Here is a 27,168-nt window from a genome sequence, read left to right on the forward strand (position 1 = left end):
GAAGAGAGGGCAGACTTAGCCTTCTTTGCTTTGAGTGTTTCCCTGGAGAGACTGGGACCAGATTTGCCAGTCAGGGCAGTGGGAGAAGAAGCGTCACAGGCAGTGGCTCTTATCCAAGGCCCCAGGATCCGGCAAGCCAGGCCAGAGCAGTAGTCTGAGGCTTCCACGTGTCTGTTCTGCTGTCAGACCCTAGCTGCTGACCTGCTCGGTCACTGCCCACCCCTGCGCCTCCCCAGGTCCGTGTTGTCTGAGAATTAGGCCTGCGGAGTCTGCTTTGTGCCTCCACTCACCTGCCTGGACAGCCCCTTGCTCACCAGGCCGACAACCACCCCTGCCTGAGCACAGCGGAGCTTGGCTGTTCCCACCGCATTCACACTGTGCCCCCAACCCTGAGCCTCAACCCTGCACGCTCCCCTCAACTTGGTCACGTCCACCATCCATCTGAACTTCGGTGGCCTCCTCTGCCAAGAAACCTACCCAAACACTGGGCTCCTGCTGCTATAGGAGCAAACACAGGAAGCAGTTTTCACTCCCTCAGGAGCCTTGCAAGGTCAGATGACAAAATCAGGAAAGGACTCTACATGTCGAAATAAGTGAACTGCTGCCTGGAAGCCACCCACCCCACACACACGGTCTGACAATTAAGTTCACGAACTTATTGCAATGATGTCGCTAACCTTTTCTGATATCAGAGGGATTATTCATTATGAATTTGTACCAACTGGACAGTTAACCAAGTTTACTATGTGGAAGTGCTGAAAAGGCTGCATGAAAAAGTTAAGACGAAAACGACCTGAACTTTTCGCCAACAATTCACGGCTCTTGCATCACGACAATGCACCTGCTCACAGAGCACTTGTTTGCAAGGAGTTTTTAGCCAGTAAACAAATCACTGTATTGGAACAACCTCCCTACTCACCTGCTCTGGCCCCCAATGACTTCTTTCTTTACCCGAAGATAAAGGAAATATTGAAAGGAAGACATTTTGATGACATTCAGGACATCAAGGGTAATACGACGACAGCTCTGATGGCCATTCCAGGAAGAGTTCCAAAACTGCTTTGAAGGGTGGACTAGACGTTGGCGTTGGTGCACAGCTTCCCAAGGGGAGTACATCGAAGGTGACCGTAGTGATATTCAGCAATGAGGTATGCAGCACTTCTCCTAGGCTGTGTTCGCGAACTTAATTGTCACCCCTCGTACACACTTCACACACACACACACACACACACACGCACACAGCCCCACCTACCTCATCTCCCCCAGTCTCCACAGACAGGTGCAGTGGTACTCTCGGGAAGGACCTGCTGCCCAGAGCCAGCCCCCGGTGCTGCAGCTGCAGACTGTCCTAATCGCCTCACATGGGTGGGACCACGGACCCAAACAGCCCCACCCCAACAGCACTTCCCTGGAATTTCAATAAATATTTAATGAGTGCCTACTACGTGCCTGGCACTATGCTGGGTGACCAGGACGTGGTCCCTGACCTCATGCAACTCAGTCAAGTGGAGAAGGCAGAAAACAACCTGGGTAACTGCCACATAGCATGGGAAGAGCTGGTAAGCTTAAGCTTAACGTCTGTGGGAGCTCAGTCTGTAGGACGGTTTCCTGCAGGAGGGACCACCTAGCTGAGACTTGAAAGGTAGTAGGAGTTAGCCAAGTGGGGGAGCATTACAGGAAGAGGGAAGCACAGCAATGCAGAGGCCCAGGGATGACGATGGGTGTGGCACTGTAAGTGTGGATTACAAGTCAGAGGTAAGAGAACAGGCTGACGAGGTAAGTGGGGGCTGGGCCTAGATGTGACCTTGCGGCCAATGAAAACCAGGGAAGGCTTTACGAGAGGGAGGGACACTCACAATCTGAACGTAACAAGCATCCCTGTGGATGCCTCGTGGAAAGCTAAGGAGGGACCAGAGTCGGAACGAGCAGGCCAGTGAGGAGGTCAGGCAGAAGTCAGGGCAAGAGGTGGTGGTGGCCTGGGCGGAGGGTGGCAGGGGGGACGAAGAGAGTGGATGGACCAGATGGCTGGCCAGGAGGTGAGATCGGCCAACCTGGACACTGCTGCTGCAGCACGGCCAGTGCCCCCAGGACAGAGGGCTCCCCTGAGAGCCCGTGTCTAGGGCTCCTCCCTGACGACAACCGTGCCATAGCTAGACGCCATCTCGTATGAGCCTCACTGCTGGCCTGCCGCCCACAAGGAGGCTCTGGGCAGCTGTGCTCCGCTCCCAGGGACAGACCGGGCTATTTTGAAAGCAGCCTGGGGACTCGCAGACAGCTGCCAAGCATTCCGCACAGGCCAAATTAAGCTCATCGGCCCCACTTCAAAGCCAGCACAGCATCTGTCCCTCCCAGGCTCCGGAAACAAGAGGTCAGCTCATAATAGCCAACATGTTTGTCTCTTCACATGGCTTCTGTTCAAAGACAAGTTTTCCCAGTACTGCCCCCCACCGCCCCTGCCACACACACGTGCACACAGGAACCCACATGAACACGAACACACACACACACACACACACACACACACACACACACACGTGTGTCAGTGCCTGGTCTGAGGGACAAGGGAGGAATCTCTCGGAAATTCGGGCACAACAGCGTCTCTCTCACCTGGCAACCAGAAAGCGGTTTTCTTCCCAGGAGGGCTTTCCGAGCTGATCCAGGGAGTGCAAAGGGCTGGGTCCCGGTCCCCATTCTCCACAGGCACTGGCTAGACCCTCCCTCAGCCACATCAATGGTACAACAACTGACTCTGAGCCCTACATGTCCTAGTACCTCAAGCCAAGGTCAATCCAAGATGAGGTCCAGGGGGCTGGGACAGGAATGTTTTAGTTCTCTCCACGAGCAATGGGCCTCCTAGCCACCACAGTTCTATTAGGAGCAGAGCATAGAGGGTCCAGCTAAATCCTCCCTCCTGTTCACCAGAGATAGGAGAAGGGTGGGGATATGGCAGCAAGCAGTTCTCTTTGACAGATGTCAAATGGGAGCAAATCTTTCATGCACTACAAATAGAAGAATAACTTTATAACATGATGAAATATATACAAAACCAACAGCCAACTACATACTTAGCAGTGAAATACCACATTTTCAGTTAATTCAGGAATGAGACAAGGATGCTTTTTGTATCAAGGCTCCAAAAGTTCTGGGCAGTTCGAAAAGACACTGAAAACAAAGGAACTATCACTATTAAGGAGGAGAAGACAAAATTTTTCTTATTTGCAGATGATAATACCATCCGAACAAACCCAAAAGAATCAGCTAAAAACCAAAAGAGGAATGAGTCGGGTCAAGGACTAGCTGTGACCTACACAAGTCTGAGTTCCCTCGTGGGTGAGCTGAAGGTAACGACAGAGCCTGCTGAATAGACGTCCCAGTTAACATATGCTAAGCACTAGAACAAGGTCTGTTACACTTAAGAACTCAGTAAACATTAGCTATTACTATGAAGTATACTTTTACAATCAACAGTTTAGCATACGGGGTCTAACAATTAAGTTCGCGAATTTGTTGCACCGATGTTCCTAACCTTGTTTGATATCAGAGAGATTATGCATTATGAATTTGTACCAACTAGACAGTTCATCAAGTTTATTATTTGAAACTGCTGAAATGACTGCGTGAAAAAGTTAGACGACCTGAACTTTTCGCCAGCAATTCATGGCTCTTGCATCACGACAATGCACCAGCTCACACGGCACTGTCTGTGAGGGAGTTTTTAGCCAGTAAACAAATCACTGTATTGGAACACCCTCCCTACTCACCTGCTCTGGCCCCCAATGACTTCTTTCTTTACTCGAAGATAAAGGAAATATTGAAAGGAAGACATTTTGATGACATTCAGGACATCAAGAGTAATACGACGACAGCTCTGATGGCCATTCCAGAAAGAGTTCCAAAATTGTTTTGAAGGGTGGACTAGGCACTGGCATTGGTGCAAAGCTTCCCAAGGGGAGTACTTCGAAGGTGACCGTAGTGATATTCAGCAAGGAGGTATGTAGCACTTGTTCAAAGGTGAGTTCATGAACTTAACTGTCTGACCTCATGTAATACTAAACTAATATAATAATGTAGCCAATAAAAGTATAATGATGAAGAAACAAAGTGAAGTTACAGTAACAAAAAACTACCTAGGAATAAGCTTAACAAGAAACACACAGGGCTTTATGAAGACAATTTTAAAAGATATCCATAAGTGGAGATGCCAGAGGGCTCTTGGAGGAGAAGACTCAGTATTATAAAGATGTTCATTTTGCTGCGAGTCAGTCACTTCCTCGGCAATCCTAACCAGGACCCAGCCTGGCAGTGCCCTCTGGCAAACGTCCTAAAACCTCGCCCACACCCACCAGCCCCCAACCAGGTGAGCTGACACTTCTCACTGCGGGCCTGCCTTGCTCCCAGTACCCCCGTCTATCATGACACCTGGCTGCCCACATCGGTTCCTCAATTTTCTTCCCCACTGAACCCACAGGGGTCAAACCGAGTCTACAGCACCTCACTATCCCCACACCAGACTCATGTTAGACATCGGCCAAGGTCAGTTGGGTAAGTAACAAACTGCCCCGCGGTACCAGGCATGAGTGACCCTAGAAGGACGTGCGGAGACACCTACTTTGGGTTTCGCGATCTCCTTGATCTTCTCGATTTCCTCATCAGACATGACGTCGTAGTACCTGACGATGTGCGGACTGTCCCACTCGTCCTCCTCTTTGAAGGGGGCAATGAGCAGCTGTGGCGTCCTGTTGCCATGGTGGTACCTACAGAAAAGCCTCTTCTGCCTCCGGGGCGTCTGGGGAGCACAGAGCAACAGGCCCTGAGCTGAGTGAGTCCTAACCCTCTTTCCCAGGCTGGCTGGCTGCAGACATTGGCTCACACCCTGTGTCCAGCAGCTGCTCCCTCCCACCCCACCATGGAAGAAAACAAAAGCCTCTCAGCTTGACTGGCAATAAATGACACCCCACAACTCATGCAGTGTTTCTTCTTTCCCAAGAATACCTCATGTCCACAAGTCCCATGGCAGAGGGTAACCCCTGACCCCGTTCACAGAGATGTGAGTAGGTCTGAAGGGCCAGGGCAGGGAGAAGCCTTTCCAGGAAGAAGCCGACAGGCATGGAAAAGGCCGAGAGAATGCCTCACACCTGAGCCTCTTGAGGAAGCACGGGCTCCCAAAGGCCAGCGATACCTGATACCGAACTCTAGCAAGTGACCTGTCATTACTACAGAGACCATGACTTCCCTTGGGGCCTGAGGCACGTCCATACCCATGGTTTTCTTCCCAACAGTGACTCAAGCAGAAGCTGGGCGTGTTGGGGTGGGGAAGGGTACTCATTAATAACTTAGAGGATTGAAACTTTACCTGGAACAAAAGGGGAGACAGTCTCCTACACCTCAGAGAACACCCCCACCTCAGCCTCAGCAGATGCTATGAAGAACTAGGGGAGATGCTGGAAAACCCCCTACATCCTCCCCAAATTTGCCTGTCCAGAGCCAAAGCCTAGGTCCACAGCTGGGCCCCTGACCCCCCCCCCCACCCCCACCACCACGTGTCTCACCAGTTTGACACCCTCCCCACGACAGAGGCTCTCGTAGACATCTCTCTCGGGCAGGTAGTCCACAGGCCTCTCATAGATGCCTTCCTGGCTTGCTGGCTCAGCTTCTGTCTGATTTGACACTATTTTTTCCCTTTCTTCCTCCAACAACCGTTCAAAGTACCGCAGATTCCCTCCAGCTCGTTCATGGCTTGGGTCTAGAAAAAGCACAGAACAAGAAAGAAAAGGAAACCACAAACATCTGTTAGGTCATTTAGAGAAATTATTCTATAAGCGGTTTTCTCTCCCAGCAGCTCCCTTGCACGCAGCATTCTGCCTTCCACAGCACCGAGCCAGCGTTCACCAGTCAGAGCGGAAAAGCCAACGGAGGTCCCCCGCCCCCGCTGGTCAGAGATAAGAAAGGAGCAGCACAGCGGGGGACACTCAGCCAGCCGCCAAGGGGGCTGGTCCCTCTGGCTTCCCTGGAGGTCCCAAGGATGCAAGTCCAGAAAAGCAGTCCAGAGCCCTGCCGCCTCCTCCTCCTGACTGGGTTGTGTGCCCGTTGTATCTGTCCCCTAGAGTACATCTATCACTAGTGACCACATAACATGCTGGCCACAGTTAGAGGCCGGCTAAAACACTGGCAGAAAGAACAGCCATGTGACACTGCCAGAGCTTCGGCTGGTGGGCCTCCCAACACAAAGAAGCACGCTTGGCAGGATCACTGTGCCCTCCTCAGATGAGGAAACTGAGGCCCAAAGACGAACGAGACTTAGGCTAAGATTCTGCACAACAGCAGTCAGGTGTCCTGACTCCCAGCCCGAGGCGCTTCCGAACATGACAGAATCTACAAAGCTGCCTTCCTGCATCAGTCTGGCAGGACCCCCTATGCTGGCAGCCATCAGACTCATGAAACGCAGCAGCAGAAGAAAGTCTTTGCTGAGATTCCAGACCGTGATGTCCTCATGTATTAGTAAGAAGTGGGACACATGGCTTTTACAGACACAGTGCTTTGGATTTCCTCAGTCCAACAGGACAAGACATAAGACACCAATGCCACGGCAAGTCCCACCAGAGAGACCTCAGGCCTCTCACTAAAGGGCCAGGTCACTGTCACTGCAGCCATCCTGGAGCACAGCTCGCCTGTCGAGCTGCTTCTGAGGCAGCAAAGCCTCCACCCTCCTCAGCGGCACAAGCACCACAGCACTGGACTCCTATTTAAAAAGCGAGCGTGTCAGGCTGAGGTGTCACAGGCCTGAGTGCGACTGCGCAAGGGCTCAGGCCAGAGCTGAGGTGGGTAAGCAGCTCACTGGCAGCGGGACTGGGCCTGAAAGCAGAAGGCATGAGTTACGGGCCGGGCGACAGGTCAGACTGGCTCAGTCACATGGCCAGGTCGTGGCCAGAAGAGTGACCAGTTCTCCTGCCAGCAGCCCACCCCCATCTGACCTTCCCCTAGCACCTCCTTACCAAGGGACAGCAGGCGGCGGGTGAGCTCCAGGGCACGGTGCAGGTCGCCCAGCTGGAAGACAGCATAGCTCAGGTAGTCCAGCACCTGGGCCTTGGTTGCGGTGGCCTCCTCCCCAGCATCAAGCTGCTTCAGCACCTGCTCCATCCACAGCACCGTGTGGTAATAGTCCCCCTCATTGTAAGCTGAGCGGCCCATCCCAAAGCAGTCATCCGCACTCATCACTGCCTGGTACTTGGTTCCTGCAGACAGAGAGGTAAATGGTCAGGCTCCAAAGAGCCTCTGGGTTAGAGAGAGGGAGTCCCACATCAAGGAAGCCGGGCCACTGGAAGGGGGTGTCATCCCAGCAGAGCCCCCTTGGGCTTCAGACCACACACCTCAAAGGGCCATTGGTTCAGTGAGCACAGCCAGGCTGGCCCTGCCTCAGGCGAAAGTCACAGCCCATGTCTCAGCCTCAGGCTCCCCTTCTCCCAAGTGGGAAGGAGCCTCTGTTACAGAGGAGTCCAGGAAGCCCACCAAGAAGTATTGTTCAGGAGAGTAGAAGATTCTGGGCAGCTGGCTGTATGCGTCTGGAGGGAGGAACAATTAGTTGAATGTGAAAAACAGAAGTTAGGTGACATCTAAAGCCATGGATGAGGATAATCACTTCCAGGAAGAGTCTGAGGAAAGAGTAGAGAAGGTGGCTGAGGCCAGAGGCCCAAGGAGCACCTATACAGAGGAAGGACACTGAGAAGGACCGAAGAGGTAGAAGAAACAGAGAGAATTGGAGCCACGTGACAGACACCAAGTGAGGCCAAGAGCCAAGGCTGCAGTGCCAGCTTTGGCCGTTAGGTGGCGGGGACCTTGCTGAGCACCAATTCAGCAGGTCCTGTGATGATGAAGATAGTTTCAGATCAAGAAACAGATGTGGTGTGTTAGCTCTGGGGAAACGCAGGGTTTAGGGTGGGGGCAAGGTGGGAGGGGCCGTGAGTGTGTTCCTCAGAGAACTATGTGAAAGCAGGTCTTTTAGAGACTAAGGAAGGGCCGTGACACTCCCTGGAAAGCAAGGGACTCTCCCTACAACCTGCTAACAGCAGTCAGGGCATGGCTGGCATGGAAGAGCTGCCTCAGTGGGCTCCCTCTGCCTGATGTCCAAGATGGAGCTCTGCCCAGAATGAAACCCCTGCTGCAATGGGTTGGCTGTTTCAGAGATCAGCGTCTGCTCGCCCTGGTAGCTCAGGAACAATGTGGGATGGGAAACTGGGGACAGTAAACACAACATAAAGTTAGTAAGCAGTCCAGAGATTAGGGGGTTCCTTGAGCCCCTGCCCACTCTCCATGGGCCCTCACAGAGCTCCTCTGGCTGTGTGCCCGGGAAGCCTAACTGATGGAGGCAGTATGACACAGCTAAGCACCCACTATGCACCCAGCCGCTGTGTGACTATGGACGAGTTACTCCACCTCTCTGAACCTTAGTCCCCTTTCCTCTAAATAGAGATAAAACCATTAATTTTAGAGGACTTGAGCCAAAAATTCAACGAGATAATGTATGAAGACGTCTCCTATGATTTTCAGGATGATAATAATCTGTAGCTATTATCGATATATCTCATAGATGCTAAGAATGTCACGAATGGTTCCCAGAAACTCAGGATCCTCCCCAGAAGCCAACGCAAATGCTCCCTGGACTGTTCTCTGGAGAGTGCCAGCTGAGCTGAGTGCTGAAATTAGATGTGGAGCCTGTGGTCAATTCGGTGTGGGTCAAGGTATTGCTGCAGAAGGCGTGTGGTGAATAAAGTTGCTGAGCAGTGGGGAAGGTTAGTCCAGTGGGCAAGAAGGCCAGGGAGATGGGGCCACGCAGGACTTCATGCAGGAATTCCTAGGAAGAATTCAGGTTTAGGCCGGAAAGTTAAGCATTGTGATCAGGAACTCACGTAAACAGATAAGTGCTTAAGACCACAAGAAGGATGATTTTTAGGAGTGAGATGGAAGTGCACGACAAATCACAATGATATTTCAATAATCCACTTGAGAAAAAGAAGTGACCATGAGGCTAGAGTCAGGGCTTCCAAGTATAGAGGACATTAGGGAGGTGGAATCCACAGGCCTTTGGACTCACTTAGGCAGCCAGTGGACGGAGGTGCTTTTTGCTGAGATAAGGGGTGAAGAAGGGTAGTGAGCTCAAAAAGGGATGAGCCTTTCAGTTTGGAAATGTGAATTTTGAGGAGCCTATGGAACATCCAAGTAGAGATGTCCCACCGGCATTCGCCTACACTAGCTGGAAACCCAGGAAACACGTCTTGACAGGGAACACACATCTGGATGTCATCCATGTACAGGCGGTATCTCAAGTGATGGAAATGGCCAGGCTCACCTGGAGAAGGTGTGTAGGGAGAACATGAGGTGGGGGTGAGATCCTGGGGAGTAATTCCCTCCCACCCCTCGCTCTCCCTCCAGGACGCACATGGGTCTGTTAACTGAATGTAAAAGGTCAGTGCCTGGATGTGGCTCCCTCTTCCCACCAATCATTCTCACAGCTACCGGGTGGACAGATCTTGCAGGTGCCCCAAGCTGCCTTCTCTCTCTGACCTCATGGCCTGGTTGGTCTAAGACCTAAGTGAGGCAGGAATAGGGACAAGCCCACAACCCATCCTGCTGGCTCACAGGCTTTAACCAGAAAGGGAGAGAGCCTTTCTCCCACACACAGTGATTTCTTCTGCTTATGCTTCCTCCAGGGTCCCCCTGGGTGAGGTGGCATCCAAAAGCTAGTGGGGTCCAACTGAAACCCTGTGTTTATTGGCCTCTAATAGCCCCCCAAACCCAATATATCTTCTTATAAACACATTGGAGCAGTCAGTGGGAAAGGAGCCTGTAGAGAGCGAGCGAGAAAGAGAGAGAATGAGAGAGTATGACCATAGAGGCTGAAAGAGAAGAAGCTGAAATCGGTGCCCCAGAATTCAGAGGGGAGAATATCAGGAAGAAAGGGGCAATCAGTGTGCCAAAGGCTACAGAAAAGTTAACGAGCATTACGCTCAAAACCTGTCCTCTAGCTTTACCAGCTGAGGCCACTGGTGACCTTGCAGTGGCAGGACTAGTGGATGGGGGGAAAGAGGCCAGACTGTGCGTTCAGGAGAGCATGTGCGTCCTCCACCAAGGAAGTGGAGAGAGAGTGTCGCTGACTGTCCAGCAGCCTCAGCAGGAGGGAGAAAAGTTCAATCAGCTGCAGACACACAAAAGGGCCTTGGATCATGAGCGAGAACGGAGCCTGTGTGTGAGCTCAGGAGTAGAGCCCAGAAAGGTAGACACAGAATGAATGGGGCAGAGAATGTAACTGAGGGCACACAGGACATGGGGCAGTGCGTCCAGAGACCACCCTTGGGCAAGAAGAAATCAGAGGGCGGGGGACAGAAGTCGGTCTGGACTCAGATGTGAGTGGTGCTCTGGAGGCAGAGGGCGTCCTGAGCAGCAGCCTCGGCTTTCTCTCAGATGCAAGAGGAGAGGAACTCGGCTAGCACATGGAGGGAGGCTGCAGGCCAGCGCTGAGGGGAGGACGCTGCCATAGGAAGTGGGGACTGGCACTAACCGGAAACCCAAGAGAGGCTCACTGCCAGAAGTGACGGTGCACCTGAAGGTAGGGACCACAAGTGGGCAGTGGCTCCAACCCCGTCCAGACACCGCAGCAGCATCACACGCTGGCCAGATAAAGCCTGCAGTGGTGACTTACCTGGAAGTTCCCCTTTGGAAATCGTGTCTGGGTCCAGCTTGTATGTGTCCTGAAGCCTCATCAGGGCCTTGGCAGCTCCTGTTTCGTCCTCGTCAGTGGGGAAGAACTGTCGCTGTACGGAGAGGTTGGCAATAAAACCTTTCAAACAAGAGAATGAGAACAAGAGATTACCCTTCAACTAGGGGCAGAATTCCGTCTGAGATCAAAGAGGTACTCACTGGAGGGTCTCTGGCTAGTGCACTTCCCCTGTCCCCTCCTTCAAAGCCTGCTTCCCCCTCCACCAGCAAGCCCTCCCGATGGCTCTAGTCCACGGAGACCTCTCCTTTCTTACTCCTCACTGTACCGCCTGCCCGTGCTGCTCATTTGGAACTGAACAGCAACAGCCCCACACATTGGTTAACATGAGGGAATCCTGGCTCCAAAGCACTCAGACCTGGTGGAAATAAAAGAGACAGAGGACAGAGAGGGTAACTGACAGGGGCACAGGAGCGGACTCAGGGAGGATGTGCTGACCACCTAGTGGAAAATGAATCACAGGAAAAACCCTGATCCAGGATTATTGGGCTGGCCAGGTAAACACAGACTTCCAGCCCATATCTCAGATTGAGGAGCCTAAGGGACAGAGGTAGTCAACTCAGGGAGCCCAAGTGACCAGTGGCCCTTATCTTATCGTCCAGAAAACTGATGACAGTCCTGAAGGCATGTGGTACTGTCGACACACCCTCAGATTAAAGACGAGGTACCACGTGGCCAGGCCAAACTCTGAGGTGACTCCCGAGACCACACTGAGCCTTGCTCTGCTCTCTAGGGTATTCCCCCACTGCTCGGACCTGCTAGGAGCTCAGGGCAGGTGCTCCCCAATCGTGATGCTTAAGACCACAGCCTGGGCCTGGGAGAGCCCAGACCACAGAAGTAGCCAAAGGAGGATGTTTTGGGACTCCAAGCCCTTGCTGTAAGGAAGATATGCACCATTTTCAATCTCAAGACTCCAGGTGGGGGCCAGGCCCTCCCATGCTAAGTCAGTGGCTTCAATTCTGTCCATGAGCTGAGAATTGGGAGGGGAACTCCAAGGCCATTTCTTCCCGGCCTCTTCCCCAAAGCAGCAGCACCCATAGCCGCCTACTCTCATGACCTCGGGCTCAACCACCTACCTACTTCTAGCCATGTCTGGGGACCCAGAACCAAGAAGCTGCAATGCTGTCTTCTTCATGACTGCATGGTCAGGGACTCTTAAGTGTTTATAATCCAGGAAAAAGAATACATGCCCCCAGAAAAAGCCACATGTCAGGAGCAAGAACTCTGAAAGTCAGAGGTGAAAACAACCTATGCCTTATTGGCCTATCCTGTCTCCTCCAGGTAATGAGAAGGTTTTTCCCAAGAAACCAGCTGTTGATGGTGGGGGTGGGGCGTGGAGAAGAATGGAGAGCGGGAGGTCATCCGGGGAGGTCATCCTAGCAGCTTTGTTCTCCCGCAGTGCAGGCAGAACAATCAGTTCTGAGCTACAGGCCCAAGCTGGAAGGCAGGGGTCTGGGAAAGGCAGCCACGGCTTCTGGAGGCAGTGAGCTCACTGGGCACAACGCCAGCCTGTCTGAGCTCACCAATCCCTCCCCAGAGGCCAGCCTGTCCCCAGCCAAGCCCAGCCCAGTCTGGCCACGTGGGCTGGAACGCTTCAGCCATAGAGACAACTAGTCTGAAGTTAATCAACACTCCCAACTCAGGGAGAGTCCAGGGGGCTGAGTGCAGGCCTGGGAGGCAGGAGGGCCCATCCCACCATCTCCTGTTGAGAGGAAAATGGTAGTGTATAGAAAGTACTGCCACAGTGAAAGCACCAAGAATAGTTCAAGCTTTAAAAATGTGTATGATCTGACCTGCAGATATCACTTGCAGGAATGTATCCTAAGAAAACAACCAAAGATATATACACAAGATTGCTGACAATTTGGAAACGATGTCACGTCCACAGTTTACACAACATCAGTATGACATATTACTGTCCAGCCATTAAAACTATTACATGTAATGGACACAGAGAAGCTGCAAAGTTCAGGAAAGCAGTATATGCTTACATCATAAATCTGCCAACAGATATGTTTTATTTCTATAATATATGAATAGTAATGCATTTAGATGAGGCCCCAGCACCCAGCCCACTTAACTCACCTTTGTTAATTCACTTGTTCCCTTAAAGCAAGTGAGTTTGCACCCCTGGTATCTATGTATGGTTCCATTTTTTTTAAATGTATTTGCATGTGTAGAAAGACTGGAATTTTAATAGTGTTTATCACTAGGCAATTGGGTTAAGAATTATAATTTTATCATGTGATTGTTTCTGTATTTTCCAAAAAAAAATTATTACTAAAGTGTACATAGAAAAAATTCACTACTAAAAAAAAAGGAAGTGAAAATACTAGGAAAAAGCAAGAACCGGTTATTATTACGTACTAAAAAACAAGGACAGCCAATTGCCAGCTTCCCACAGAGAAAGGAGGGAGAGAGCTGGGAGCTGTCAGGGTTTATGTTCACAGACTGCAGATGCCCAGCCAGACCCACGCTCATACACACACTCCCCAGGAGCGAGCACACAAACGCACTGGCTCGCCCAAGTACCTGCTCACCATCCCTCACCTGCGGCAGAGTCCTGCAGGACCAGGTCCTCCAGGGCGGGCCAGTCTGTGTTCAGCCGCTTCACCAGTTTATAGGCATTCACAGGGTGGGCCAGGTAGCCCTCGGGGTCAGCAGCCGACTTGCTGGTCAGGGCTTCCATTTTGTTGGCCCAGCTGTGGATCCAGAGGAAAAGAAAGACTAACACACCCATCCACATGGGTCTTGACCTCTAGTAATTTCCCTGTGAGATTTAGGACCCTCTTCATGAAGAGACAACAAAAAATGAATACAAGTAACTCCCCACAGATTCTTTCAGCGCTTTAAGCTAGACAGGAGCTAGGGACCGCAATGTATGCCAAAAGGCTCTTCAATAGAAAGGAGAAAGCAGTGAGTGCTCAGCCCACATAGAGCCACTCTGGAGGAGGGACCTCCAGGCCAGCCCCACAGGGCCCTCTCAAGGGCTTCCTCTTATGAGCACCCTGGAGGGGTCCCTGCGGGTTGGAGGGCTGACTCAGGGTGGGGGTAGGGGTGGGAGTGGGGGTGGGGATTTAGGACATCGGACACCTCTTAATCTTGGAGAGCTTGGCTTCCTCCTCAAGAATGTACTCCTTCAGCGACTGCACCAGGTCCTTCTCTGCATAAATCAGGTCCGTCATGTGCCCTGCATGGAGAAAGGGCCAGTGAGAAATGGGTGGGAGATGTCCAGCCCCCTTCCCTGTCACACAGAACACCAGCACCGAGGCAAGTCCCCTGGGCCATGGGCACGGCAGCTCTCCTGGGACCACGGCGACTCGAAGTTAAAGGGGACCTAGGCTCACATGAGCTTGGCCGCCAGCTTCAGGAAGAGAGAGGCAGAGGCCCCAAGGGGAGGTTGAGGTAAGTGCACTGCCGGCACCTCAAGGAAGAAGCCCCAAATCTCATTGTCCCACCGCCCCCAGCTGGGTCATATCTCTGTGGCATGGACATCCTGGAGGCTTCATCCCATGGAAACAAACGCTGAGACTTTAAGTCAGAAGGAGAACAGGGGCTGGATCCACCAGCCACAGTGTGTTCTGTGCTCAACCACTCTGAACCACTCTGGTCCGGAAGAAAGACAGGAAGGCCAGGCAGGCCAGGAGCAGCCTGCACGTCCCAGGGAGGGTGACCTGCTTGAGACAGGACATCCAGGTCATCAGGGCCACAGAGCGGGAAACAGCAACTCTGCAAGTCCCACTCTCCATCAAACCGGTCAAAACCAGTGAGTGAAGCCATCCCACCCTGAATGAGAACAGGCTTCAGGCAGTGACGTCCCCTGGCACTTGAGCCAAAGATTGCTCAGGTAGATGACAGTCCTGTTGGTACATACCGATAGAGGTAAAGAACTCGGCCTGCACACAGCCCAGGACACCAAACCAGGCCACCAGCAATGCAGACACCCGGAGTTTCATGGTCACAGAGCACAGCATCTGCAAGGTATTCAGTGACAGTCACTGAACCGTTAAAAAAAAAAAGCAACTTAGGTGAGGACACACACACACACACACACACACACACGTATGCACATATACATACATTCAAACATGCCAAAATCCTGACCTAGCACACAGAAATCAAGGATATTCAGCATCACCAGTGGGAAGAATACAGGTTGTGGAAGCAGTGATGTGTGCTCAATTCTGGGCCCTGCTCTAGGACGTCACATGCCCTCTGGGCTCCTGGTAACCACTGGCAACATGGGAAGGCTGAATTGCATGGGGGAATCACCTCTGGTTCTAATAGTCTGTAAGTCCAAGACTCTGGCCCATCCCTTCTTGTTTCACAGACTGCTTGTCTATTTCTGTCTTTCCTTCCAACACATGTGCCAGGATAGTGCCATGTGCTGGGAAGCCCCTGGCCACGCAGCCCCTGCCCACAAGAAGGTTTACAGCACAGGAGGAACAGTGACAGAAAAAGAACTTGACACCATATGTTCCAGGGGACCCACACTCAAAAGGAGGTGTAGAGCAGATGGTTGGCCAGAAAAGGAATAAAATTGCCCATTGCCAGTCTGCATAAGGCCACAGCGACAGCAGGCTAGCAGCGGGAACTCTGGGCAGACACTGCTCTTCCTGTAGTGAGGCAGACACTGTCCTCACTGACGAGTCACCATTCATAAATATTTACTAAAGACCCACATATGCTAGGCACTGAGCTAGGCACTCGGGATACAAAAATAAATCAGCCATGTAGGGCCAAAACCTGGGACGAGGCGGGGCTGCTGCCACTGTACCTTCCCAGTGGCCTAGAAATAGCCAGACCCAGCTCTGAAGGCAGCAGGCACAACCTGGGGCAAGCCCACTGGCAGGGCACCTAAGTACACAAGGGTCGCTTCGGACATCATCTCACACTCAGCCACACAGCCCAGAGCATGCTGGGGGACCAGCACCATCTGAGACCAGCTCTGCCAGGCCCTCCTCTTGCTGCTCCACTTCAGCCAAGCCCCACTGGAAATTTACGGAGACAAGGAAAATAAAGGGAAGTCAAATGCTCCCCCCCAAAATGGAAGCCTTACCTAACAGAACTCTAAGTCTGAGTTGCCTAATGCCAGCTCATCAGTTTTTTGCCTGCCGTGGTCATCAATGAGCCATACAGCACACCCACCCTCTTTCACCTCAGGCTTTCAGAAGCAATTCCCACCCACTGTGTTCCAGGTTGGGTTCAGAGAAGCCCAACCCCAACCCCCACCCCCAGAATGGTTCCTGTGTCAGGAAGAGAATAAATGAATGACCTCATTTGTTCAGGCCTCTGCCCAATGTCTGCAGAGCCGGCCACAAGCCCATCAGTGCCCTGGGTGTTGGGGGCCCAGATACATGGGACAAGATCTTTCAGCCCAGAATCTACTGCAGGGTCGGGAGTGCTGCGCTAAGGGATCCACCATGGAGTGAGGGTGGCAGAGGAAAGCAAGTCACTGTGAGAGGGGAACAGGTCCAGCTAGCCCTGACGTGGAGTCCAGGTCCTCTGTGCTCCAGCTACAGGTCTGCTCCAGGCCCACCATACTGCAAATCCTTGCCAGGACTCCAGAAGGCCTCTCTTCTTGCTTACACAAGCCTCTTTCACGGGGGACAGGTGGTATCTGTTCCTTATCTCTCAAGAGGCTGGACTAGCTCAGGAGCGCATATTCTGTATGTATATAGGGAGGGACAGTAAAAACCCGGGGCCAGGAGCCTGGATCTGTGGACGGCAAAGGGACCAGCTGACTGCCCGTCAGGCTGATGGGAGAGCAGGGCATAAGCGGGAGACCAGACCAGACACATTTGGAAGAGGGGGGCCCCATGCTTCTCCCCTATTGTGTCGGCAGTTGCAGTGGCGTACCTCTTCAGAGATCAGGTAACAAATTCAAGGGAGGGAGAAACCTCTCCGTTCCTTTCAAATCACGCTGGTGATACTTTCCATGGCTCATGCCTTACAGCACGTAGGAAAAAGCAGCCAGGTTCCTTCATTACATGAATACCAGCTGTCATTTCTCTGGAATGTGTTGTCTGGCTTCCACCGAGCCCATCCACACATCCAGGCTGCAGGCAGAGCCCCAAAGAATCACAGATGGGGTTCTGTGGAAACGGCTTACCAGGAGCCTGCAAAGTGCTGCTCTGACGGAGGAGGAGGACGACGACTCTGCTGGCCCAGAGAGTCAGGCACCCCAAGCAGCCCCCAGACTGCTGCAGTCCACACTGCCATCCCCGGCAGGGGGACCTGGAGCCGCACCCCATTTCTTCTGATCTCAGGCTCCGGAACACTAAAGGCTTCGTACAAAAAGTCATCAAACCAGGGGCAGGGTGGAAAGTGGCAGGAGTGTGGGAAGGCCAACCACCTACATAGCCCCATCCCATCTCACGCCTGTACCCGGAGCTTGCTGAGGACAACGTAGGCGAGAGGATGGGTGCCTGCCCTGTGCCGCCACAACGTGCCCAGGGCTGCTGAGAGCCCTCCCAGGAACCCTCAGAAATCCATGCTGAACAGGCCTGGAAATGGGTGATGTCGAACCTCCTTTTATGAAAAACAAAGTGGCACCAAGCCTGAGCAGAAAACCAATACAGACTTTTATTTGAGCTGCATCCCAAGTTTAGAACAATGTCTGGGCCATATCAGGTCCCCAACAAATAATACTTGCCACAGATTTGTTCAAGTGAGGAAAGTACCACAACAGAAGATTTTACATTGTTATAGGATGTATAAGAATGGATACCATATGCATATTAACACTGGGAGAAGATCAAAGCTTCCTGTTAAGTGAGAAAAGCAGGCTCCCAACAATATGTACTCTATGATTTCATTTTTACAAGGAAAAACGTAGATATGTGCATATATGTGCAAATTTACATATATACATATATATGCAAGAAGAGAGTCATAAATCTAGTTGTATCTTGGTGAAATTATTTTACCTTTCTTTTTATGTTTAATTTTATTTCCTAACCTTTCTACAAGGAACTCTATGGGTAATTTAAAACACATTTTCTAATATGCTTAAAATGAAAAGAAAACAAAGCAAGCCCTCTCCAATGGGCTCCAAAGCAGCCCTGGCAGCCCACGTCTGGACCCCCACAGCAAAGTCCTCCAAAGCCTGTCAACAGCCCAGTGACAGTGATCCACCCACCAGGTGACCGGCACTGTTTCTAAGCACAGGGCAATTCCAAGACATACAATCAGAGTCCCTTACAAGTCTGCTCTTTTTGGAAAGGACATTTACAACCTGGCCAAATGGCCATGAAAAGATGTTTCCAGCTGCAAAGCAGCAGCGTCCTTAGCTTCTCTCCTTACCTCATCAGGCAGGAACCTCTGCCAAGCTCCCAGCTGCAACCCAAATGCAACAGCTTGAGTTTTAACAATGTATTTAACAGCCTAGAGACAGAACATGGGTTTGCTGAGAACAAACAGGTCTTGCTTGGCACTGAACAAGAGGCAGCCTGCCTTCTGAAAAGCAGCCAGACCTGCCTGAACAGGGCTGCCCCCAGTGGCCCTGCCTCCCAGTGGTGTGGCCAACACTGGGACGGCGCAGCCAAGGGGACATGCGTGCTCAACGTAGGAGGAGGTTTGCAGAGGCTCCAGGAGGCCCGGCCATCTAAGCACGTGGATGTCCACTGAGGCCCACAAAGTACTGTCACTGGCACCCCAAGGAAGAATGGGAGGTACCCCACTCTCCTTACAGGATGTCGTGTCTCAGACATCACCCAACTCCCTCCTGCAGCCAGGCTGCCCCTGCCTGTACTGGTCTCTCACCTCATCTGGCCTGCCACCCCCCTCTGCTCTACAAGGGATCCAGCAGGGCTTACTGCAGCCCTCTCTCTCCCTAAGAATCCTCCAAAAGCTCTCCCCTGCCCTCAGGATAAAGTCCAAACTCCTTAGCGCTAGGGCCTTTTTGACTCTGCATGTGACCTGGCCCCACCACCCTCTCCAGCACCATCTCATGACTCCAAGTTTCATACCTTCAACTGCTACCTCACATGAAAAATCTCCTTCACTGAGAACCTAACAAAGCCTAGGTGTTCACCTGTATCTATCCTTACACTTTCTCTATCTGGTCCATGAACCAATGTAGATTTGTACTTCCCACTCAGGAACCATCAAAAGCACAAAGTGTCCTGCTTCAGTAAGAGGCAATGAAGTAGCAGAGAAGGCTGTAAAAATCAACGTGCAAAAGCCAAGCTGGATTTTCAGTCACCATCACGGCAGAGACTTGGCAGTCTAGGTGAGACTAACTCACAAGAAGGAACTCCACACGAGCACAAAATCCACACATCACTGTACTGGGTGCATCTGACGTACCGCCTCGTACTCTCTTGGCCTCACCTGTCTCCTGGGCGCTGGGCCACTTGCTCTGCCTCAGACCCAGTGGAGGAGACTGTCAGGCCCCAAAATCTCTGCCTCCTCCCACTACTTCCGGTCTCCAAAGGCATGCCACACCCACCTCTCCAGTGGCTGCTGGAGGGTCCTCTAGTGCAACTGGAGGAGCAGCAGGTGATAACTCCTCCAACCAGTGACTGACGGCAGAAGAAGAGGAGGTAAACAGATAAATTCCGTCTCTAGGCCTCCACTGGGAAACTGTTCTGCCGCATGGACTTTCTGCCAGCTCGCCCAGAGGTGGCCTTCATGGCTGAACAACTGGTGCAGTCTGTGCAGGGCAGCCAGCCTGCTCAAACACCAGTCTGCATTTGCTTCCCATCCTCCTCTACTTAACTTTCCTTTTCCCTCCCTTACCTTCCAAGGAGGCACTTAGCACTTAAGCTCTGCCTCAGGCTCGGTTTTCTGGGAGCAAGGCTAAAATAACCACTATTTATGTTTCCAAAAATCTTTCATTTCTACCTTCTGGTCCTCACCTAAACTTTGTACACTAGATATATTATCATCTCCGTTTCAGACAGATAGATAACTGAGGCTGAGAGAGGGTTTCGTGCATACCTGATATGCTACAGCAAATCACTGACAGAGCAGAGACTCAAACGCAGAACACACTTTCCGCTAGACACTGCTGCCACTCAATCCGGTTGGTTAACATCTGTTGGCTTACAGCACAAGGGCCTCCCAAAAGGGGGCGCCACACTTTGCCCTGGCAGAGCAGGTCTGCCCAGGTCAAGGACTTTACCATGGTTCACAAAGCAGCTTCATGAGGTCCCTGGCTGGATCCCACCAGAAGGCAGAGACAGCAACACGGACCCAGAAGACAGGAACATGTAGCCTTGAGTTCAGGTGGCAGTCACTCCTGCCCCAGACATCACGGCACTCACAAATGACCGACCAGCCCAGCTCAGGGCAAGGAAGCACATAGAGTGGGCAGGCACACCTGCCCTGGGGTCAGACAGCCCCAGAGATACATCTCAGCTCCACCATCAACTTCCTGGCTTTGTGACCTTAGGTAAGTTACAGGTCTCTCTGAGCCTCAGTTTCCCCATTTACATAATGGTGATAATATTAGGACCTACATTTCCTAGCACTGTTGTGAGGCTTAAAGAGGTGACAGATGTCAGTGGGCAGCCCAGCAGCACCAAACACAATTTATACCAGTCATCGGCACCAAGGGTATTGGAGGAACATCAGCAGACCTGAAGCAGCCAACTGCCCAGCTGATCCCTAGAGAGGACGAAGGTCCCGTCTAAGGACCCATGAAGAGGAAAATAAGACAGAAATTGGGCAATCGATCTCCAGGTCCTAGGACTGCGCAAAGAGATGAAACATTAACTCAGGACAGAATGGAGTCAGGTGCAATGCAGCACAATAGCCAACAGGGAACAACCCTGGAACTGTCAACTACTGGCTCTAAAGCTCACTAAGGCAGGAAAGTTCTCCGGCAAAAGGCCAGACACTGAACCAATACTCTAAGATTTCTAAGATTTCACATATTTCTATGCCTCTGACCTGCTCGCTCTGAGTTCCTACAAGTATGAGGCCTCAGGATCTCAGCCACAGCTTGGCCCTCAGGAATGCCAGGTACAGCACAGGCTACATTCTAGCAAGCACTTCCTGAAAGGTCTAGAGCAGACAGTGGTCTGGGATCGGGCTCAGACATCCTATCTGAGATGAAGAACTTACTCCCCAAACACTTAATCTTCTGCCTTGCAATGACACCACTTGAACAAAAAACTCTCTTCTAGGGCTCCAACAAGTCTAAACCAGACTTTTCACTCCCCTCTGCTCCTTCTGTGGATAAAAACTACATCCCTCATTCCACAGCCCCAGCACAAACCCCAGACGCCACAGGAGCCACCAGCTCTCTCTGCTCTAGGACAGGCTGATGTCCCACCCTGGGGCACTTCAAAAGTCCAAATTGCTAGATTCGAGCAACTTTTTCAGATTAACTCTCGCTCTAGCACTCTGTCCGGGCTTGCACGTGCCTGCATCATAGCATTTCCTGCCAACCTCCATCTGCATAAAATTAAACTCCTGACAGCTCCCAGGAGCCAGGGACACACCCACCAGCCCAATGCACACTATCAGCCAACGTGGCCATAAACCGGCCAAGGTCTTGCATCCAGCCTCAGATCCTCCCAAGATTGTGGGAGGGCAGAGTCAAAAAGTGAGGCTCTCCCCGGAAATGAGTAGACCCCCGATTCCCTCACCCCACTCATTTCTCAGGGCTGCACCCGAGCAGTCTCTCTTTCTAATAAGCACTGACACTCTGCGCTCTTCCTCTGGCACATGGCCAGCTGCCCGTGTAGTGTGAAGCAGCAATCTCAGAGAGATGAGCTACCCACGGGTAAGAACAGTGCCACCACCTCGGCCGCCTCCTCCGCCTCCTCCCTCATTCCGGCCCCAGACATGTTCTAAGCAGAAGCCAGGCACACAGGAGGTACTCAAAGAATAAACACGAGATCAGCTGCAGCCACACTAACCAAGCAACAAAGTAAGCACTCTCCCAGGCACCCCACTTCAGAGCCTGCAAAAGGGCGAAGGGACTACGATCACAAACCACAGACGAGTTGTCACCATGTCTGCCTGCTGAGCTCTCAGAGAACTAGGGTGGCCCAGTATGACAACATTCTGGGCTGAGGCCCCCAGCCAACTCACTCCATCCTTGCTACGTGGCTCCCTTGGCTGGGCTGCACAGTGGACATGTTTGGCCATCTGAGAATAAGAAGACACTAGAAGAATTCACAGCTCAAAGATCTCATGAGTGGGAGCAGTGAACAAAAATGCTGAGTCCTGAGGCCCAGAACCAGTAAGAGACTGGATACTTCAGGGGCAGTTTAAGCACAAGCCAAAGGAAATCTTGGTACATTTAACAGACAAGAACTCAACCATGCAAAAACATTCTATAAACCCTTAGGTGGACAGTGGATCTCTACAAAACCTGAGACGTCTTAGAATACAAAGTGACATTCCCCCAACCCTTGTTCTCGGGCCAGGATCTCCTGCAGGAGGGCTGAGACTGTCAGGCACCAGCCGTAGGTGTCATGACAGCAGAAGACACCAGTCTCAGTCTTGGGAGGGACTCTAATGTTCTTCTACACCATCTTAAAGGTGTCAGATTAGAATGCAGAGGCCAGGCACGCACCTATGCTGTCCTGAAGAAGGAAGCACCCTGATCCACTCTCATGCTGCAGGGTTCACTGAGCACCCTCCACCTGCAGGGCACAGTTCTAGGAACTGTCCTCTCACTTGCAGCTCTTGTGGGTCCATGGGCAGCTATCCCCTAAAGTGTCCCTTCCCGCATCACCTTATTTCCACTAGAGAGCCCAGGTCTACTCCTGCTCACACAGGCTGTTCCTCTGTCCGGGTTACTCTTTACACCATTCCAGCTCATGAGTCACCTCCTCGAGGAAGCCCTCTGGCCTGAAGCATCCTGTCTTCTACCAAGTACCCATAGCCCCTGTGTTCCCTCCCAGCACAACACTCACCACACGGCTCTGAGCTTGGATTTTCTTGGTCTTCCAGTCAGTCTGCCCCACTGGGCTAGCAACCCCTTAGAGTTTCTGACTCACAGAAGGGTCCGTTTGTTGAATTAGTTAAGTCGTTATAACAGGTCTCCGCAGTTGCTGAGGAAAAACAACACAGATTCGAAAGGGATTCTGCAGGGGGGAAAAAAAAACACAAAACTTTCCCATACAACAGCCTGTCTTAATGGGCACCAAGCTGGACCCTGCGGTATCAAAGCACAGACTCCCAGCCCTTTGCCCTCCGGAGGCGGTGAGGTGGACCTCACTAACGTGAAGCTGCCTCTCAGGGCCTGGCCCACGCCCCTGCCTCGTCTCCAACTTGTGGCCTCGGGGCCAGGCCGCCCCTTCCCGGGGAGCCTGACAAGGCAGGGCGGCCAAGTTCCCCGCCTGGCGCGGCCGCCGAGGGGACAGACAGGAAGAGCGCCGCTGACCTTACCACCCTGGGCCCGGGGAGGGGACGCAGGCGGCGGGACAGAAACCCAGACGGGTGTAGAAACAGGGCGGCGGGCGCGGGGCTGCGGCCCGGGCTGCCATGCGAGCGGCGGGACCCCTGGTCCCCTACCCCCTGCCCCGCGCGGGCTCGACGCACCGCCCGGCGACACAGGCCTGCGCCGGAGCCCCGCGGCGGACCCGGAGGCCGAGCCGGCACGGCGCTCACCTGGACACGCGCCGCTCCCGGCGTTTCCAGAACCTCCCGTGGCGGCGCCCGGCCCGCTCAGCACCTCCTCCCTCGGCTGCTCCGCCTCCCGCCGCGGCCGGGCTCCGCCCGCTTGAGCCGCAGCCACGTCCCCACCTCCCGCCCCCGAGCGGGCCGGGCCCCTTGCTCCGCGCGCGGCGAGCTTCGGCCACGGGTCGCCACCGCCAGCGATCCCGGGGAAGGCCCGGGCAGCCCCATGGCGCGGGAGCAGGGAGCGGGCCTCGGGCCAGGCGGGAGCCGCTTGCGCGCCCTTCATGTGGCCCGCCGCCGGCCGCACGTACGCCGCGCCCGCCTCCCCTAACCCGGCTCCCACCTGTGGGACTCGCCCCGCCCTCCTCCCCAGCCCCCGGGCGGCTGCAGAAGGGCCCGCGACCCGATCCTGGAGCCCGTACCTTAAGGGGAGCGTCCCTGGGTGCTGGCGGACTCGCGTGGCCTTAGCTCGTGCCTTGGTGGTCCTCCTGGGTACAGAGGGCTTCTGCCCCCGCCCCCATGATCACCACCGGAAGGTGGGGGGAAAGTGTGCCCGGGAGGGAGCCCGGATAACAGGGGACCGGACACAGCAGTGGAGAACGCCCTGAAGAAGACTAGGTACCTGGTGTCCACCCCCCAGAGTCAAGCTTCCAAAGGGATTCCGACTTCTGGGCCAGGCAGTCCTCCTCCTGATAAATGTGTAGGTGATGGGTTGATGAGAAGGGAGCCCATCATAGACTGGGGGCATGGGAGAGTGTTCGCATACTGAGGCTACCCCTTGGTTTGCCCAATCCCTTCCATATAACATGGGCCAAAAACAGTGGACACTTCTTCAGCCAGTCCAGTCTGGGAGGGAATGAAGGCAGGGATGCAGCAAATCTCAGCCTGAACTGGACCAGGCCCTGGTGGCCAACCAGGTTCCCACGCCTGCTCTGTGAACCTTCCTGGACGTGAATGATGGGAAACACCATCTGAGAATCTCATCAGGGAGCTTGCCCAGAGTGGGAGGTGTCCAGCTTCTGCCCAGGCCTTATGAGGATGTTCCCTATACACACTTTCCAGGCTGGCAGTCCAGACCAGGGGAAGGCACGAGTACACACACAGAAATACACACAACACACATAAAAAACGGAATGAGCCTCTGTTTGGACTTGCGTCAGCCACTAGCCAGAGCTCAGCTAAAACCAAACAGAAACCTTCCTGCATCTGCTACATCCTGTTATGCCACCCTGTCTGCCCAGATCCTCCCATCCTGTCCCCTGTCTCGGGAGCTTGCCCTGTGGATAATCCTTTCTCCCTCCTGAATGTTCAGCCTCCCCCTTTCAACTGGATCCTTCCCTTGACCTATAAATATATTCAAGCCTGTACTATAGAAGGAAAAGAAACAAAAACCCTCGTTCGACCCCACCAACTATTGCAGGGTCTCTCTCCTCAACCACAGCAAAGTCCCCTGAGAGAGTGGTCTGTCTCCTCATCCTCACTTCCCTCCCATCCCTCAGCTACCTTCAGTGGGCCTTCTGGCCCGCTCACAACACCAAACCAGGTCTCAGTAAACTCTCTGTAACTTCCAAGGTCCTACATTCAACAACTACTCTTCAGTCCTCATCTGCTGAAGCCCCCAGCGGCGTTTGACACTCCCACAGAGTCCGACCACTGCCATCCTGGAACACTCATGTCCCTTGGTTTTCCACCACTCTCTCTAGCCCCCTCTGCCCACCCTCCACCCCCGACCCCCACCCAGCACATCCTCCTCTCCCCTTCTCCCCGTTAGTCAGTAAAGGTTGGGAGTTCCTCAAAGCTCAGACCAAGGCGCTGTACTTCCCTCTTCTCTTTCTATAATTTCTTCCTATACACAGATCACGCACAAATTTCTCTCTCTACGCTTCCCCTGACTCTTGAACTCCAGAATTACATAATTCACTGAAGAGTCTTACATCTCCACTTGAGCGTCCATAGGCATCTCAATTGCAACATGTCCAGCAGCGAGTTCATGCTTTCTCCCTTCCCCCTCCAGGCCTCCCGTATTCCCTGCTTCACCGAAGGAACTCCCCCCCACCCCATCCCACCCCCCATCCCACCCCGCATTGGTTACCTAACCAGAAGCCTGGAAATCATGCTCAGCACCACCTGCCTCACCCCTAGACCCTATCCTTCCATATCCCATGTCCGTTCAGTCCTACTACCTAAAACTTTCTCTACTCCATCCATTTCTCTCCAGTTTCCTGGCTGGCTGCTCCTCTCCATTCTTGTTTTCTCCCACCTCCCCTCTGCACTGCAGCCAGAGTGATCTCAATATGCAGATCTGAGCCCATCACTGTCAGCTTAGTAAATTGCATTGTTCTTAGGGAAAACCCTAAAAGTGGTCTATAAGGCCCCACATGGTTTGGTCCCTGCTCACTTCTCTAGACACACTGACCTCCTCCAGTCCTTCCAGCCATTCTCCCCCCCACCCTCTGCCACCCAGTCTCAGGCCTTTGCATATGCTGTTCCTTCTATCTAGAAAAATTTCCTTCCTTCCCAATTAAACCCTCCTGATGCCCTCAGAGGGATTTTCCTCACTTCCCTGACCAGGTCAACACATCCTAGAACAGCCTCTCATGCCCTGTGTGCTTTGTAGGACTTGCCACAGTTGATGTAGTTGAATCATTGTTTGATTAATATCTACCCCACCATCACCACCACCTGGCCTGGGAGCTCCAGGAATATGTCAGTTATATGTGTTTTTGCCCATCATCATATCCTCAGCCCCTACCGCAAATAAATGTTTGCTGCCTACATGAAACGATGCGTGTCTCTTTAACGCCTTGTTCCACACAGCAGTAGCCAAAGGACTGACTAAGGCCTCCACAAGGCCTCAGAGTCCGGGACCCACCCCACCCCCATTCCTCAGTGTCTGCATCTTCTCTTCTCTTCTAAGGATACTTTTCATTGGATTTAGGGCTCACCCATGTAATGAGAATAATTTCATCTCATAATTCTTCATTATATCTGCTAAATGCCTTTTTCCAAATACGATCACATTCACAGGGTCCAGGCCACATGGACATATCTTTTTAGGGGCCACTATTCAACCATCTACATCTGAAATTCCCTCATGCCCTCCAGGAGCTACTGGGCCCATGTAAATCCATGATTCTAGGTTCTGAATCTCTAGCCCAGGTCTGCTCCAAACCCACATAGTCTTTTCTTTGTGGCCACTTGATAGACAAACTCATTATCTCCCCACACCCTACCCACGCCACCCAAAATGTTCCTGCTCCAGCATTTCCCATACCTCAGGAAATGAAATCAACATCTCCCAGTCGTTTCCATTTTCTTCCCCACCACATTCCCCCATTGTAGATATTACCTGGTGGGTCTCTCAGTTCACTTACTGCTCTCCATTCCTGCAGCCACAGTCCAAATTCAGGACACCATCATCTCCCACCTGGACAGTCCATCCTGGCCCACAGCTTCCATTCAACTCCCCCTAGCCTAATTCCACTCGGTAGGCAGAGTGATATTCTAACAATATGATTGTGATCATGTCAATTCCATATATAGAACCTCTCAAAGGTGTCCCTGATGGCCTCTCTTACCATGTGCAGCCTCAAACTCAATGATCCAGCGCCCAGGGCATTTTTCAGTTCCATGGCCTTTGACTGTGTCATTCTTCCTGTTTAGAACACTCCTCCCCAAAAAGATTGTTCCCAAAGAAAGCCTTCTCTGGGCCCAGCCTGAGCCAGATCTCTGTATAGACCCTCTAGCTCCTTATGGATGAATTTCGTACATGCTACCTGACATCCACGTCTACTTCCTTCACCATTTTGCCTTCCCAG

The 27,168-nt window shown here is 52.6% G+C and overlaps 1 protein-coding gene across 5 annotated transcripts in view; it reads right to left on the reverse strand.

Moving 5' to 3' along the window:
* P4HA2 (prolyl 4-hydroxylase subunit alpha 2) overlaps positions 1 to 23,443 on the reverse strand; it is a 34,252-nt gene extending 10,809 nt beyond the window's left edge. For 2 of the 5 annotated variants that reach the window (XM_033096763.1, XM_033096766.1), the window contains exons 1-9: positions 23,342 to 23,443; positions 22,645 to 22,782; positions 14,643 to 14,742; positions 13,862 to 13,958; positions 13,319 to 13,470; positions 10,694 to 10,831; positions 6,993 to 7,232; positions 5,550 to 5,743; positions 4,610 to 4,786 (exon numbers count right to left, since the gene is read on the reverse strand). In XM_033096763.1, coding sequence (XP_032952654.1) covers positions 4,610 to 4,786; positions 5,550 to 5,743; positions 6,993 to 7,232; positions 10,694 to 10,831; positions 13,319 to 13,470; positions 13,862 to 13,958; positions 14,643 to 14,742 — 1,098 coding nt within the window. In that variant the 5' untranslated portion in view covers positions 22,645 to 22,782; positions 23,342 to 23,443. Of the gene's footprint in view, positions 1 to 4,609; positions 4,787 to 5,549; positions 5,744 to 6,992; positions 7,233 to 10,693; positions 10,832 to 13,318; positions 13,471 to 13,861; positions 13,959 to 14,642; positions 14,767 to 22,644; positions 22,783 to 23,114; positions 23,257 to 23,341 lie in introns of those variants that run through there. The other 3 variants (XM_033096765.1, XM_033096764.1, XM_033096767.1) reach the window with 3 other exon arrangements.
* Positions 23,444 to 27,168: the final 3,725 nt, after the last annotated feature.

Source organism: Rhinolophus ferrumequinum, chromosome 24 (assembly GCF_004115265.2).
Source record: "Rhinolophus ferrumequinum isolate MPI-CBG mRhiFer1 chromosome 24, mRhiFer1_v1.p, whole genome shotgun sequence".
In the NCBI taxonomy this organism is placed as follows: Eukaryota; Metazoa; Chordata; class Mammalia; order Chiroptera; family Rhinolophidae; genus Rhinolophus; species Rhinolophus ferrumequinum.